This window comes from Cervus elaphus, chromosome 20 (assembly GCF_910594005.1).
Source record: "Cervus elaphus chromosome 20, mCerEla1.1, whole genome shotgun sequence".
Classification (NCBI taxonomy): Eukaryota; Metazoa; Chordata; class Mammalia; order Artiodactyla; family Cervidae; genus Cervus; species Cervus elaphus.
The window spans coordinates 113048025-113065403 of record NC_057834.1 but is presented as its reverse complement, the minus strand read 5'-3'; the positions used below and the strand labels follow the sequence as shown (position 1 = coordinate 113065403).

At 52.9% G+C, this 17379-nt stretch overlaps 1 protein-coding gene across 4 annotated transcripts in view; it reads right to left on the bottom strand.

Moving 5' to 3' along the window:
- The window catches only part of GLIS1 (GLIS family zinc finger 1), a 238392-nt gene that overhangs the window by 68020 nt on the left and 152993 nt on the right, over nt 1-17379 (bottom strand). For all 4 annotated transcript variants that reach the window (XM_043877985.1, XM_043877984.1, XM_043877982.1 and 1 more), the window contains exon 4: nt 15139-16021. In XM_043877985.1, coding sequence (XP_043733920.1) covers nt 15139-16021 — 883 coding nt within the window. The remainder of the gene's footprint in view (nt 1-15138; nt 16022-17379) is intronic.

Here is a 17379-nt window from a genome sequence, read left to right as displayed (position 1 = left end):
GCACACACAGTACACAGAGTGCAGAATACATTTAGGAACCCATGAAAATGTTTGAATTTAATTTATAATCAGAAGACCCAAGGAACTTTTAGGTCAAAGAAAAGGGCTTCCCAGGTGGCTCAGTGGTAAAGAATCTGCCTACTGACACAGGAGACGCGGGTTTGATCCCTGAGTCAAGAAGATCCCCTGGAGGAGGAAATGGCAACTCACTCCAGTATTCTTGCCTAGGTAATCCCATGGACAGAGGAGCCTGGTGGGCTGCGGTCCATAGGGTCACAAACAGTCAGACACAACTTTGCAACTAAACCACCACCACAAATACCAGGTCAAATAAAATGTTTTACTACATAATATTAATATGTTGTCTTGAAACCAATGCCATCATAAAATATAGTTTTTAGTACTTTTTATGGAAGAAGAGGCTGAAGCCAAGAGTGCTGGGGTCAGCACCTGTCTTGAGGAGGTCTGGCTCACTTTACGCATCTCACCAATGAGTCCAGGAAGCTCCAATTTCCCACCTGCTGACTCCCCAGGGACCTAGGCCTCCTGCATGCTTCCCTCTCTGACAGGATTCAAAGGGAGAGTTTCATGAAGATTCCAGTGGGAAGTGGGGTTTGCCAGGTGAATCTAATTTATACCCACAGTAACCACCTCAGACAGCTCCTGAAAGGCTGAATCTACTGCCTGGCTGTGTGTGTGTTGGGGGGGGTCCCCTGGCTGAGTTTGCCAACCAGTTGTCAGGACAAACCTTTCTGGGCTCACAATGTGAAGACGATTAAAGGGCTGGCGCGTCAAAAGCACGAACCTCAAACTTCCTGACAGAGGTGTTGACTGCGGGCGGCAGACCCTCTGTTCCTCTTGCCACAGGACCACACCTCGTCTTCCCCCAGCTTCCCAGGGTAAACAGAACTGACCCGACAGACACCACCATCACACCGGGGCAAAAGCAGAAGGGGAACTCAGAGGAGAGGGGCAACAGGTGATGCCTTCCCTGGGCATCACCACTGACCTGTGACCCTGGGCATCACCACTGACCCACTGAGTGACCCTGGGTATCACCACTGACCTGTGATTCTGAGCATCACCAATGACCCACCGAGTGACTCTGGGTATCACTGCTGACCTGTGATCCTGAGCATCCCTGCTGACCTGTGACCCTGGGCATCACCACTGACCCACCAAGTGACCCTGAACATCACTGCTAACCTGTGTGTGACTGTGGGTATCACCACTGACCTGTGCGTGACCCTAGGTATCACTGCTGTCCTGTGTGTGACCCTAGGCATCACCACTGACCTGTGTGGGACCCTAGGCATCACTGCTGACCTGTGTGGGACCCTGAGCATCACTGCTGACCTGTGACCCTGGGCATCACCACTGACCTGAGTGTGACCGTGGGTATCACCACTGACCTGTGCGTGACCCTAGGCATCACCGCTGACCTGTATGTGACACTGAGCATCACTGCTGACCTGTGACCCTGGGCATCACTGCTGACCCACCGAGTGACCCTGGCATCACTGCTGACCTGTGTGTGACCCTGAGCATCACCGCTGACCTGTGCATGACCTTGGGCATCACCACTGACCCACCAAGTGACCCTGGGCATCACGACTGACGTGAGACCCCGGGCATCACTGCTGACCTGCCATGTGACCCTTTGCTGGTCACCCTGCCTCATCAGGTCCCAGTGTCCTCTTTGGGACGATGGGGCAATGGTTGTCATGAGGATGATATGGGGTGATGGGCGGTAAACCACTTGCAGCAGATGAGGCAGGATTATCGCTCCAACTAAACAGACAAGGAAACTGAGACCAGAACAAGAAAACAGTTTGCCTGACCAACATCATGGTGAATAAGGGATCACAGTTGGATTCCAGAAACCTTGAAGGCAGGGTCCAGCTCTTTCTGAGGAGTGGTTATGCCTTCTGCTTCCCTGGATTAGAATCCCAGCTCCACAACTCTCACTGGCTGTGGGACCTCCCTACATTCTCTCTCCTGCCCTGTGCACACAGTCACGGCCACAGCGGCCTCCATCCTGACCTGTTCTCTCACCTGTCCCCAGGACTAGAGGCCCAGACAGCTGGCCCCGAGACCCTCCCTTCCTCTGACCCTTCACACACCTCTCCTAGCCTGTGAGGTCACTATCTCCCTGCACAAGCCACTATCTCCCTGCACAAGAAGCCAGGGAAGGGGGGTCCAAGGATGCCTTGGGCTTGTGATGCTGATTCTTGATACAGCAAACCCCATCCCCTCAACCACTGTAGGTTAAGTGGAAGGATCCAAGTGAAGTCCAGATTAGGTGGGACTGTTCTTGAGGAGTCGCAGTCACTAATTAAGATGACAGCCATTCTTTGGGCTGAGATCATTTGAAAATTGAGAATGATCACTCATGCTCGATTACAGAAAAAAACTCTGATACAGACGATATCCTGGAGCAGTGGTTGGCTGGGTGTTGGACTCCCAGCACTAAACATCTCTGAGTCTCAGTATGCTCGTCCATAAAATGGGACCGTAATGCCAACATCAAAAAATTCACTGAGAAAACAAAGGGCTTAAGCTGCTTTCTGGAGGAGAGCACATTCCTTAAAAATGCCACTTTCCCTCCTTCCTCACACTTTAAAGTAGCTGCTTTGGGGTAGTTTAATCATTTCCTCTGCTGCATTCTTGGCTGTAATAGTCCTTTTGTTGTCAATTAATGCAAAATTGTACTCTTGCTCTATCTCTGGGCCCATGGTCATAAAAACGAGATCTGTGGAGACTGAATTAATGATAAACAGCTGCAGCTGCAGCAGCTAACTACAGAGGTTCTACTCCGTGAAGGGCTTGATGGTAAATTTCTCTCCAAGCCTCAGAAACCAAGCAGGAACGTGGACAAGAACACCTCCTCTTTGGGCCTCAGTGTCCAAATCCACAGACAGGATTGAGTCAGATGGTTTCTAAGCCCTTGTCTGGGTCTGACACTCCATGAGGTAGATCACTTGGGGTGCAGACTTCCCTTTATCCTGGGGATAATATTGCAGGTTAATTTTAATATTGCAGATTAAGGAGGGAAGGAAATCAGGGCAGGGATTGGGGTGGGAAGAGTGAACTAACACGTGCTGAGCACCATCCGTGCACCGGGTGTTGTGCTGGGCTCTCTGGGCACACTACCCATCCAGCCTAACCCAGACATGCCCCTTTGTCAGCGACCTATGCAGTCCTCACCACGACCCAGTGAGTTTGTTGCAAAAACTCATTTTACAGGACAAGGCTCCTGGCTCTCCGCCTAGGCCCTTCCCAGAATGCTCCATCACTTCTGTCCCACTGAGTTAAACCCTCTGCCTTTGCACTCAATCCCATTCATTCAGCAAATTGCTGTCCATCACCTATGGTTCGAGGCCTTGGAAATGCAACAGGGAACAAAATATAAAAAGATCTGGACTTCATGGAGTTTACAATTAAGAGGAGGGAACAGGTCAGAGACAAACACATAATGTTGGATAGTATGAAGGGCAGAGAATGACTGAAGATATTACATTAGACTGGTGGTCAGGGAAGGTCTCCTGGAGGAGGTGACCTGGACTTCAATGAAAGCTTCCATGGGCCTTAGTGAAAGGGAGGCAGGGCTGGAACAAGAGAATCCTGGGCGGAGTGAAGAGCCACACAGAGCCTGAAGTGGAAATGAACTTGGCAAGTGTGAGGAACAGCAGGGAGCCCATGTGGCTGAAGCAGAGCAGGTGTGGAAGGAACTGAGGTCGGACAGCTCACAGGGACCATACCTGCCCCTTTCTTGTCCTCCACTTCCTTCCTTTTCCTGAGGGCCCTGCCAGGAATGTTGAAAGGTAACTAAGCTCAAAGGATCTTAGGGATCTTGGATCCAAACCTTCCATCTTATTGATGACAAAACAGAGTCCCAAAGGGTCTGGTGGCTTTTCCAGAGCCACAAGACTGTTTGATGCAAAGCTGGGGAGGGAACCAAGCTCTGCACCCCAGGCCCACACTGTCTCACCCAGACTGGTGGAGCTGGGATCAGGAAACCTAAGGCTTGGAACTGATCAAAGTCCTTGTCACACACGTGAAGAAACTGAGTCCCAAGGCCAGGTGGCTACATGTGCATGAAGAAGGTAAGGGGTCGGGGTGGACAGAGGAGCTGCAGACTCGTGTTGGTACTCACCTAGGTGGGCATTTGCACAAGCCAGGCTTCCTCTGGGACCAACACCCACAGCAATCAACCATCATACTTTTCTAACGTACTTAAGGAGCTGTGATGTCTGAAACACACCACTGGTTACAGCCTTCCTGGAGCCTTCTGGCCAGGGCTGGCTGAACTGGATCCTGCCAGGAGGGAAGGTGATTCTGACCCATGTGGACTGCACAAGCTTTCAGCCATCTCCTCTGTGTAACCTCCAGTGGGCCATCTCCCACCATAGGCCTCAAGTCCCTATCTGTCAAACAGTGCCGTAGGGCTCGGGAACAGCATCAGAGGAGATGCCCTGGGGGGGTTCTTCCCCAGTGCAAACACAACACAAGCCGTCATTCTCCAGAATCCTGGGAGGCAGTGGTAGTACAGACAGAGGCAACACAAGTCAACTTTCAACACGGCACATAGTAGGTACTCCACAGACACTGTGCTGGGAAGCAAGGGAGTTGAGCTTTGGTTCTTTTGCTCTGTGATCTCCATGAGCCAAACCCTCTCTACAGACCTCAGTCTCCATACCAGCAGACAGCAAAAGTACGAATCAGCACACAGCAAGAAGCATTCAGACTTGTGACCTCCACGAGGCCACCTCCCCTTGCCCTGGATGCCTGGGGAGAAGAAATGAGAGCAGGGAGTGGGGCTGGAATCTTGGGAAAGTACTAGAGGCACAGCAGACTCTTCCTGGGGCCAAACTCCCTTGTTTTCCAACTGCTATCACGTTCATTGGCAACTAAACCTGGTCAGAAAGGACCCCATAGGCCAAACTGACTCCCCAAACAAGGGGTTCAGCAGATTTTGTGGTTAAATTGCAGTGCAGAAGGCAAGTGTGGGGAGTGGGAAGATGATGGAGCATGGAACCAGGGACAGGTGGTGAGTCCCAGATGTGACACCTGGCCAGGAAGCTTCCCCACTGTGGATTTCAACAAGGCCATTATAACAGAAGGGTCCTGTCACTGCCCTAAGCATTCCTTGAGCATAGGAGCTACCTATCCAAACTTCACCCCAGGGCCTGGTCATGCCCTGGAAGCTGCAAAGGTTCCTTTTAGCTTGAAAAACCCTATGCTTTCTGTCTCAGTCCAACAGAGAGGATGGTGGATGGTCCATCAGCTGAACACGCACTGGGTACTCAATTTCCTCCATGACAGCAGAGACCACCATTCCTGAGAAATGCACAGCCCATGACTCCCATGATCTCACAGAGCTGTCTGCTCTATCCCCAACATGGCTGATTATCAAGGGAGGCTGGGGCAGTGGGGGTACGTGAGGAGGCCAGAGCAGGCGGCCACCTCCCAGCCATTTGGAAATCGCCACTCGCAAGGCCATGAGTCTCAGTGATGGGCTCTCATTTGATCATTACCCACGTCAGAAGAATGCATCTTGAGGAGGCAGTGCCGCACGAGTCAGCGCGGTAATCACTTACAGACCCAGAGGCCCAACTCCTGGCAGTGGAAGAAGATTTATTGTGGGGATGGATGGAAAACAAAGAACAGTTGTGCAAACTTTACGGAGCCACATTATGGGAAATGCCTTTCCCATTTCCCACTGGTAAATGTTCTGGATGCCGTTTCCAAAGGAGGACTGAGCTCTGGTACCCAATCAGGTACAGACACTGTGCCCGGCTCGCTGAGCTGAGCTGAGTTAGTGCCCAGCTCGCTGAGCTGGCTCGTGGTGCCCAGGCCTTGACTGGCAGCCAGGCTCCACTCTCTGCTCTAGTGGACCCAGGGAAGAAGGCTCCTTCCTGGGCCTCTCTGTCCTCATCTGCCTACTGCTGTCCCCCCTCAGATGCTCCCACAACACGACCAATATTCTAAATGGCAATGCTGATTGCGTCACTCTCCTGCTCAGCACCCTCCCACCACTCAGGGTAGAGTCCAAGCTCTTCATACAGGACTTCAAGGTCTTTTAGGGCCAACTTCAGCTACCATTTCTGCTCCCAGCTCCCATGCACAGAACACACTTCAAATACATACAAGAGGCTACCTGTGTTCCCCCCAAGGGTCAAGACCATCACATCTTTTGTGTCGCTGCTCCCTTTCTGTGAAATGCTTTCTCTGATGATCTGCATCTGGGAAGCCCCCACTCTCCCTCCAAAGCCTAGCTCTCATGACCTCCTGGGGGATGACTTTCCGCCCCCCCCCCCCCCGTGTCTCTGCAGCATTTGGTTAATGCACTCAGCACTGGACCATTCCTCATTTGATGCTGCACCCACTGCTCCTAGCACCTCACCTGGCACCGTAAATTGAAAGCCACTCAGTCGTGTCTGACTCTTTGCAACCCCATGGACTATATAGTCCATGGAATTCTCCAGGCCAGGAATACTGGAGTGGGTAGCCTTTCCCTTCTCCAGGGAATCTTCCCAACCCAGGGATTGAACCCAGGTCTTATGCATTGCAGGCGGATTCTTTACCAGCTGAGCCACAAGGGAAGCCCTGGTGCAGCGAGGGCATCAATAAAACTGTGTTGAGAAGCCAGCAGTGGTGTGGGGCAGCAAGGAGGCAGGGGGAGAGAGAACACAGCTGAGCCCAAGGCACTCTCCTGACAGAGGAAAATAGGTAAGCTGAGTGTCCTGGGTCATGGAGGTGACTGAGGCTACAGAGGGGTGGTGTGGCTCATCACTCACTTAACAGATGAGGTCCATCACTGTAGCAGGCCAAGTGAGGCGCAGGAGGTCGGCTCAGATAACCCATCTGCCATCAGCGGAGACAGAGCCTATTAATGCTCAATCATGAAGTTTAACATTTCCAGGATGTCCCTCTTAGAAAACATGTTCTGGACACTTTCTTCAAGTCACTGTTGATTTTATCTGACTTTCTCATGCCAATAAGAGAATCATTTCAATTCCACTTACATTAAATTCAAAAGCTTTTTCTCTTTTTATTATTTTAAATTCAATTCAGAGGGCTGTGTTTTTTTATCCTTAATTTTTTTCATATTCCATAAAGCAGTGCTGACTTCACAAAACTTGGCCAGTGTTCCTATACCCTCCGGTCCGGTGCTCCCAGGAATTCTCATCTCTCCGAGAGCCCGGGTTTGATGACTCAAAAAAAAAAAAAAAAGAATAACAAGAGCTCCTGTTCTCAAGCATGAAGCATGGAGTATTTTGCCAGGAGGCATGAGGTAAGCGCTCCATACACATGATCTCATTTAATTCTCACAACACTCTCCCTTTTACACAGACAGGAAACTGAGGCTCAGAGAGGCCACGTGACTTGTTTGAGGTCTTACTGTTGGTTAAGGGGCAGAATGGGGATTTGAACTCCAACAGTTATCGTCTATGTTTAGCCATTGGTCCTTCCTGACTCACCAATTCCTGACTCAGACTTCAAATAAGATGGGGGGTGGGGAGTCGGGGATGGAGATGAGGTAGGGCTGGGGATGGAGGAGTGCACAGGGGTAGCAGCGGTGGGGGACAGACATGGAAAGGAGAGGGGTGGGCATGGGGGGCTGTGGAGCAGAGGAGGAGGAGGGCAGAAGAGCTTCACACAGAGGCCTAAAGGCACTGCATCTGGGAAGCATGCGGCCAACGGGCTCTGTGTGGTTGGAGCACCCAGCTGGAAGGGACAGGCCTAGGAGGGTGGCTGTGTACTCCGGGCCTGGCTGTGGGCAGGAGCACTGGACTGGGAGTTGGGGACTCAACTTGATACCCTCTGCAGGGCCCTCTGCAGTTTTCAAAGCATAGGACTCCACTCCTCAGAGATTCTACTGGGTGAGCATCACAAGTCCCATTTAACAGATGCATTAGTGGAGGCTCAGGAGTGAAGTGACTTGTCCAAGTTTGCACAGTCAGTAAGCAGCAGAGTGGGGATGAGTCTTCTTCCTCTCCTCTTTTCCAGGCAAGTCTTTTCCATCTGTGGCCTCAGTTTCCCCCTCTATACAGTGATGAGTAGAACCCCTCAGGGCTCTGAGTTGTTCCCAAGGCTAGAGTTTCCAGAAAGCCTCTCCTTACGAAGGCCCCTGAGCTTAAGTTTTAAAAACTGGGGAAGAGAGGAAGGCATCCAGTGTAAGCCAAAATCTATGGAACTGGAACCTTGACTTAAGAGGGGAAAGGGCAGGAGCATCTGCTGAGCCCCAAGAAACACAGAATGCCAGGCATTAATCCCATTTCACAGATCAGGAAACTGAGGCTCAGCATAGCCAAGTGACCCATCCAAAGCCACATCCATGCCCAAGCTGGAACTTAAGACAGCCTCTTCTGTTCCTCTGGGGACACTCAGGACTGCATGACCGCTTTGCATTTTAGACCCTCCCTCTTTTCATATCCTAATGCAAACTGCCCAGAGCAGTCAGATCACGTGCTGTGCTTACTGTGTGACAGGCACTGCACAAGCATCTGTGTACAGTCCCTCACTGAAGCCTCACAACAGTCCTATTCTCTACACTTTACAGGTAAGAAAGCAGGCTCACAAAAGTCAAGTTAGATGCACACATTCACAGGCTGATAGGTAGCAAAACCAGGTTTAAAATTAAGGCTTCCCTACAGGAGAATTTCAAGCATCAGATTAGGAGTGGCTGTGACCATCTTTAAGGTCCCTCCAAGCTTGCAACTTTATAGGAAACTGCTCTGGAGGACAGTGTCCAGGCAACTTCACACAGCTTCGGAGCACAGAGGTGAGATGACCACCCCAGCAAAGCCTTGGGAATAGGCTCAGCATCTCTGCCTCCAAGGCCAGGCCAGGTGCCAAAGAGATACTCACACCAGGAGCACTGTTATAAATGGGGCAACGCCTGCTGGGAGAACAGGAGGCACAGAGAGAAGGGGAGCTGAGGAGGGGACACTGGACTGGGTTGTGCAGGATGGTTAGGAGTTTGCGGGGCTTCCCAGGCGGCACTAGTAGTAAAGAACCTGCCTGCCAATGCAGGAGACGTAAGAGATATGGGTTCAATCCCTGGGTTGGGAGGATCCCCTGAAGGAGGGCATGGCAACCCACTCCAGTATACTTGCCTAGAGACTCCCAAGGACAGAGAAGCCTGGCGGGCTACAGTCCACAGGGTGTCAAAGAGTCAGACATGACTGAAGCAACTTAGCCAGGCACGCACAGGCTGGAAAAGGTATCCCATACAGAGGTACCAGCAAAAGCCAAGACCCAAAGGATGGACCTCAGTAAGGGCTGTTAACAAGCACACAGTGTTAACTTGAGGACTGCATTTGCTCAGAAAGTTTTCCCTACCCAGACCCTCTCATTCCCCACCCTCAGGACGAGGCAAGGCTCAGGCACATTTCCAAAGTGGGTGGGTTTGGTGACCAGATCCGGCTGGACCAGCTTGGCCTCTATGGGCTCGCGTACAGCAGGCTCCTCCAGGGCAAGGGGTTTAAATCATGCTTAATTTTACAGCCTTTTAATCTCACCAGAAACCCCAGCCTCCAGAAAGGGAGACTATTTTCAGGTGACAATGATTTTTAACATGGTGAAATGTCTTATTCTTCATCCCATGAGTGTTCTCTAATACAGAACAAAAGACCCATCACGTTGGCAGGGCAGGGACCTGCAGGCTCTTAAGATGATGGGCCAAGGCTTGGGAAAACTAGTTAAGCGCAGGTGTCTATCTGCTTCCCTGCTCCATCAAGGCTCCGCGGGGCCAGGTTGACTCTGATTCCCTTCTGTAAACCCACTGCCCACCAGGGCCTGGCACATGGGGGGCACTCAACATCAGCTTGCTGAGTGAGTTTCACATCCGGATGTTTTCCCAACATGCGTAAACAGATGACGATTCTCTGCTTGGGAAATGGCTTGGGGTCATGGCTAGTGCACAGTCTCTGGAGTCAGGCTGAGACCTGGATTCAAATTTGATCCCACGATGCAGCTGGGACCTGAACTTAGGCATGAACTGGACTAGCCTTTCCGCATCTGTAAAATGGGGATAATTCCAGTCTCCAGGAATGTTCTGAGGGCTGAGACCACGCATATATGGAAGCCCTAAATACTGAAAAATCACCCAGTGAGTATTTCAATAATGTTCCCATCCTGCTTTGACTGACTCCGACAAGCAGCCAGGCTGAAAACTGCAGCTCCTGGCTCTTCTCCCACCCTCACTCGTCCAGCAGTTAAGACCACAGGATTAAAGGGTAGAATCCTTCCCCTGGTGCTAGAAGTCTCGCATCACGTCACCTTCATCTCTAGATTCCTGACTCCTGGCACACAGGAGAGGTGTCTCTCCAGCAAAGCAAGTGTTTCAGGGGGTGAATTTTCCTTCATTGGAGGGTCACTTTCCCAACTTTTGGTGCCCAGTCGCATCAGGAAGCCCCCTGCCCACTGAAGTTGCCCCATCTGCTGTGCGATCCTGGATCCCCACTCTCTCAGGGCCTGTCTTCCCCATGCCCTCTCTCTACATGATGAGGATGGATTGGTAAAGCTGCCTACTCAGTCATTTCAAACTCCTGGATAATTCCCTGGGATGAGCCGGAGATGCTGAGATGAGTCAGGGCTGTCAGCTGGCCAGGAATGTGGCCCCCCACCGGGCTGGTCTCAGGACACAGAGGGGCGGGGACAGATGCTCTGGACCCCACACGCTGTGATATGAGCAGCACTGAGGATTCTACTCTGCTGAACGGAGAGTCTGGGCAAAGGTGGTAGCCTATGGAATGGTCCAGGCAGCGGCACCAGGTGATACAGAGCAGATACCTTGCGTCTTTGAACTGACATTACCTTAGCGAGGGCAAGGTAATCCATAGTTGGACATAGCTTGTCTCAGAATAAACTAGGTCTCTCCTTCCTCAGGACTTCCTATGAGATATGATCCCAGACCCCCAGTCAAGCCTCCTTCTCATGTACATCCCTGGTCCCAGGTCCGACAACATTGAGGACAGTCTGGAGGGGGCGAGGGATGGGGACCAATGGTCAGTGCGGCTGCAGCTGCCAGAGGAACCCAGGCAGGATGTAAGTCCAGACTCGAGGCTGCAGCTGTGCGTCAGGACTGGGAGGGCAGGGACCAGAGCCTCCTCCCTGTGGCTCTGCCCCGGCTCCCCCTTCTAACTCCAGTCACCCCGAGTAGCCATCTGTCTGGCACCGAGCAGAGACTCTCCGTCACTGGCAGACACCTGGCCACAAGGCCACCAGCACATGTGACAGTCCTGCCCTCCCCACCAACAGTGGAGGCTGCCGCATTCAGCCGACCTCCAGTCCGGGCTCCACTCCTGCCCGGCTCTTTTGAGCCTCAGGTTCCTCATTGGTAAAATAGCCATCAACGACCCTGTCCTAACTCCTAGGGCTACTGTATGAATCTCTTCAGATGCTCCGTGTGAAGAGTATGCCTGAGGAAGATGAGAATTAACTAAGCACTTCCCTATGTCACCTCTTTCAATCCTAATAGCAACAGCCCTAAAAGGTAGGTAATATTATCACTCCATTTTACAGTTGAGTACGATTCAGAGAGGTTAAGTCACCTGCCTAAGGTCACACAGCCGGTAAGCAGCAGGGCCCCAGGTCAGTGTGACTCTAGATTTGTGCTTTCGCCTGCCTTTCACACTTTTCATGCTGTGCTCACAGCTTTGGTCAAGCTCTTCACAAAAGTCAGGAATTGTTGTCATGATTATTTCATAAAACCTAAGGTTATGAGAGATTCTCCTCGTTCACTTCTGCCTGTCTTTTTTTCAACGTGGAAAAAAGCAAACTCATAGTCTGCTAATTTCTGCAGTCTCAGACAATCAGAATTCCAACCGTCTGGGAGAGCCAATCTAAGAAAGCAAGAAATTAATCTTTTCAAAGTTAACGTCTTGGAGGCGTCGCGTCAGTATTTGGGTTGGACGTAACCTTGCTATCGTAACGCAGATGAAACCCCAAATTTAATAAGGCTAAGACAACTCTGACAACGTAAGAAACATAACAGGATATTGCAAAGAGATTAGGGAGCTTCCTCTGGACGGCGCGGATGGGCCGTGGAGAGGGCAGGGTGGGGGGCGGGTGGTGCGCCAGGGGAAGGAGGGTGCACAGCAGCGAAGCGAGTCCCTGGTCTCTGGCCGGGCCTGAGGATGAACAGCCTGGGCAGAGGGGAGGTAGGCTCCTCCAGGCACCTCCAGGCCCGCCTGGTATGGGAGCAGAGGCTCTGCAGGCTAAATGTGAACCAGCTGCAAGGACGAGGACTGGAGTGTTACAGTTGGACAGGGCGGGGAAGGCTTACCTCATGAAAGAACTGTGGAAACGGCTGCTGGAAAGATAATAAAAGGATTAACTGCTATTTTAGTGGGCCATTTACTCTTCAATCAAAGTGTCTCATCTATTTCCTGTTCTCTGGAGGCTCCGGGTCCAAAATTCCTTTGTCTATTACAGCACATGGTAGCAGAGGCCTGTCATGAGAAATTAATAATTTTACAGGGAAGGGAGATTTTATTGATCTGGGTGCGGGCTAGAGCCCGCCCCTTCCCCTGGGTTACCTACTTCACTGGTCTCTCTGGAATAGGCAGCACGCCCACAGCACGCAGGGTAGAGCTCAGAGATTCTGCTACCATCTTCAGAGGATGGCACCCGGCAGGGCCAGCCCTGGCCCTGGACCCAGGACCCCAGAGAACAATCAGTTTAACAGGGGAAGATGCACACAAACAGGAGCATTACAGTTCAGAAAGATGAGAGTTCAACTTCCACTCCCATGGTTACTAGCTGTGTAACCTTAAAAGTGAAGTGAAAGTCACTGGGTGGTGTCCAACTCTTTGTGACTCCATGGACTGCAGTCCATGGGATTTTCCAGGCCAGAATACTGGAGTGGGTAGTCTTTCCCTTCTCCAGGGGATCTTCCCAACCCAGAGATCAAACCCAGGTCTCCCTCATTGCCAAGCAGATTCTTTACCGGCTGAGCCACAAGGGGGCAAGTTATTTTCATTATTTTTATTAGTATTACTAGCAAGATTATTAGCCTCTATTATTGTTGTCATTATGGTTTGTCTCTAACTGTGGGACCTGGGGCAAATTATACAATCTCTCTGAGCCTCAGTTTCCTTATCTTTAAAATGGGGATAAATAGTATCTGCCCCATAGGGTTGCTGCGAGGACCATAGGGAGCATGAGGACCACAGGCTTAGAATAGCTCCTGCACATAGTCAGCACTCAGGAGCTGGGCATGCTGGTCTTACTACCATAATCCTAAACCCCCTAAGAGGTAAGATGAAGTGTTCTCACAGCAGCAGGTGGAAGGCCAGCTAGGCCCTATGGAATTTCCACTTCTTCATCTGCAAAAGTCCTTGGCAACCCCAGGTAAATATAGACATGGCTTGAACATCACCTGCTCCATGAAGCCCGTTGAGGTTTCTCCTCCCTGGGTGGATGCAGACTCCATCTCAGAGCCTGTCACTCACCTCCCTCCCATCTACTCTACATGGGAGCCCAAGAAAAGTGTCATGCCAGGATTCAAGTCAGGCAGCCTCCACAAGGGCCTTGCACATACCAGTGAGGTCACCCCCAGAGAGAAGACGTGAAAGAGAACTGCAGCTCAGTGGCTGTCAACTGCAGGATCTCGGAGAGAGACGGTGTGTGGTCTAGGACCCTTGCCTTGTGATGTTCTCTGGACAACTCCTTCCAGAAAGGGGCATGCCCTCTTACAAGTCACGTGTCACAACACCCCAAATGAACAGGGGCATCACCAAGAATCAGCCTGGCCACCAGCTCTCCCTCCAGCACACTCTCAGCCCAAAGACACACAATACAGTCCACTTCTCAGTCTGCTCATTCCAGCCTCTCCCCATGATCCCAGCATGCCAACCACCCTACTTTCACTTTTTGGCAGAGGCTGTCCCCTGCCCCTCACCTGTCTACAGAGTGAATTCCTTCTCATCCTCAAGACATAACCTCCTTAAAGTTACATAAGCTGGTCCAGTGGGTGTCCAAGTCATAAGCAGACGGGCCCCAGGGGCGAACAGCTGGTCCCAGGAGGATGGAGTTTATGCTGCTGGTTGTCGATGCTCCTCCTCGCCCCCTCCCTGGCCCTGCAAATGCTGCCCGGCGCTTTGAGCAAGAACAGAGAGAGGTCCACCTCTCCCCCAGTTGCACCTCTTCCCAGACTGAGTTCTCCATGAGGCAGGGGAGGGCCCAGAGATAGTGAGTGCATCCAAGTGTTGGAAGAACTCAACTTTGGCTATGACGCTGGCCCTACAGATGAGGCACACTGCTTCCTTCCTCTGCCTCTTCCAAGCCCCAATAGTTGGGAAAACAGAGCTGGGACTTGGTACCTCCACTGGCCCTTCCACTCCCAGGCAGGCACCTGTCCTGGTGAGCTGGCGTGACCTTGGGGGTGGCTTGGCTAAGGATATCAGAGACTAAGACGACATTCCTAACCTGATACAGAGTTCCACCACAGTGAGAGCAGCACATGAAAATGACCAGTCAGAAGGGTTGGAGGCCTCAGTGCCTACAGTTAATGTGTGCGTGTGTGTGTGTGTGCGTGTGTGTGTGTGCAAGCCTAGGCATGTGCCTGGAAACCTTAGTCTCCACCTCAGCCAGAACACCGCAGGTGCTATCCAGGGCCTTACCTGCTAACCGGAGGTCTCACCCCAAAGCCTGCCCTGGGCACCCACAGCTCTCAAGCCTGATGCCTGTGAGGACCCGGTGCTCTGTGGACGAAATCAAGCCTGCGACTCCGAGTGAAGAGCCAGAGCCGGGGCGAGCATATTCCCCATGACTCACCTGGCCATCAGCAGGTGGGACACTGAGCATTCGTGTGTAAGAGAGAAGGCCAGCTGAGCTGCTTTGACCCCAGATCACACGTGTCACCACCTGAACAGGTGCGTGTGACACCAGACCATAGAGGGTGGAGAAGAGGGTACCTAGTGAGTCCGAGGAGCCCTCCGCCAAGGTCCCCAGTGAATGGGGCACTGACCACTGTGACCGGTGGCCACATCTACAGGACTGGTCCTTCCCTCTTCAAGCAAGGTGACCCTGGCCAGACCCCAGGGGAGGCACCCAGGCAGAGCTCTCCCAGGGCAGTGAGCTGGGTGCAGCACTGTGGGGGCAAACCTGGAGGCCGTGGGAACTCACCATGCACTTGTTGGGCTTCTCACCCGAGTGCACCCTCATGTGGATGAGCAGCTTGTAGCGGGCGTTGAAGGGCTTGTAGCGACGCACGCAGCCTGCCCAGAAGCAGGTGAAGTCCTCGCCCTTGCGCTGGTCGATGTGGCTCTTCTCGATGTGCCGCACCAGCTCCTCCTGCTGCTCGTAGGCTGCGCAGCAGTCCACCCAACGGCACGCCTGCCGCCCAGCCAGCCCCCTGCCCGCCAGGCCCAGCCCCAGGCCTCCAAGGCCCGGGCCAGGAGGCAGCTGGGACAGGGGGTAGGGGGGCGGCAGGCCCTGCTGGTGAGGCCCGAAGAGCTCTGAGAACTCGTCCGCGGGCTCCTGCTTTAGGAAGCCGGCCTTTCGGCAGGCTTCAAAGCACAAACTGCCCTCATGGCTCTCGGTGGATACAGAGCTGGGCCGGGCCCGCTTGGGAGGGCCCCCCGTGTCTCCTGGCAGAGGGGGGCTCCGGAGTCCGTTGACACAGGTAACCAGGGCTGTCTGGGAGGAGCAGATGATGGAGGTGATGTCGGAGGCAGCGCAGGGCGAGACGGAGACCGAGGAGGTGGGGGGCAGCCCCAAGAGGCAGCAGCGCTTCAGGCCCCCCTCCGGGAGGTGGGCCTCAGGTGGGGGTCCCAGGCCCGAGCTGGGTTCGCTGCCCAGAAGGTAGCAGGAAGGTGCGGGGTTGGCAAGGCCTCGGCCCGGGAGGTCCATGTCTGTGTGCAGGCCTGTGGCCGATGGGGCGCGGCAGTGGGCAGATGGGGGTGCACGAGCTTCCGTCATGGCCCGGTAGTCAGGCAGGGATTCCTGCTTGATGTGCTGTGTGGCTGGGAGGCCACCATTCACATAGGTGGCCTGGGGCCTGGGGGACCTGGAAGACAGTGCAGAGGGGTCATGAGAGGGCGGGCACTCCACAGTGGGGGGAGCCAGGCAGGGGACAGCGGGAAGCCTGAGGACAGACGGAGGCGGAGAAGCCCAGAGCAGGGGAGGAAGGCTGACGGCTGGCAGCAGAGAGATGAGGACTGGTGGTCCAGTGAGCAGGAAAGAGTATGGAGCAAGAAGGGGAGAGAGAAGAGGAGGGGGCTGGGGAGATGTTCAGGAGAGGCAGGAGGTCTGAAAACATGAATGTGTGGAGGAAGATGCCAGTAAGGCGCACATTTTATCCTTTTATTATATCCAGACTACCCTCTCCAGACCAAGCACCATCTGTCCTGCCTCTGAGGCCTCCCTGGGTCTGCCCTGTCCCCCTGCCCATGACCTTTTAGTGAGTTCTGGAGGAAGAAGGCTGAGAATGGTTGACTGAGGGACACCAGGTCCAGTTGGTTTTAAATGCTGCTTACTTGTCCCTTAAATCTCTCTTAATTCTTGTAAGCATTCTTAATTTCTAAAAATGTGATGCTTTGCCCCCAAGCAATCTGTTTTTCCACTGTGAACATCAGTGGGTAGGGGGTTGAATCACAGTCACAGTGAGGGGGTCATCCCAGGAAAAACGGAAGAAAACTTTCTTTGGGGGGAATGTTCCAGAATGTCAAGCCAGCGAGTGCACGAAATGCCACTCTGGGGAGAAGCCGTGGGAAGGCAGGCCAAGTGGGACAGTGGGAAATCTAGGTTAACTTCTCTTAACCCTCAGATCTCTCTTTTTTAAAAAAAAAAAAAATTTATTTATTTATTTACTTATTTGGCCGCGCTGAGTCTTAATAGCAGCACGCAGGATCTTCTATCTTCATGGCGGCATGCAGGATCTAATTTCCTGACCAAGGATCGAACCTGGGTCTCCTGCATTTTGGGAGCATGGAGTGTTAGCCACAGGACCACTAGGGAACTCCCAACCCTCAGGTCTCAGGTTGAGACCTGGGGCCAGGCTCAGCCACACCCCGCTGTGCAGACCTTGGCAAGATGCTCTGGGCCTCTCCCTGCACCCCGACATTGAATGGCTCTCCTGGGGTGAGGATGATGATGGGCAGGGCCCAGCTGGTCAAGATGCTGTCATCATCACACAGTACACGCGTTCCTAGAGAGGGCCTCTCCCAAATGCAGGACGAGTTTGTGCAGAGAGAGGTGACAGGGCCTGCCGGTCATCAGAGGATTCTGAGAAGGGGAGACACCAGCAAAGTGACACTGGACTCGGGGCCAGAGAAGCCCCAGCAGCTGGCTGGGCAGAATAAGGGGCCTCCTGACGTGCCCAAAGCCTGACCCCACACGCCCTTGTACCTTTCCCCAGCCAAGCCT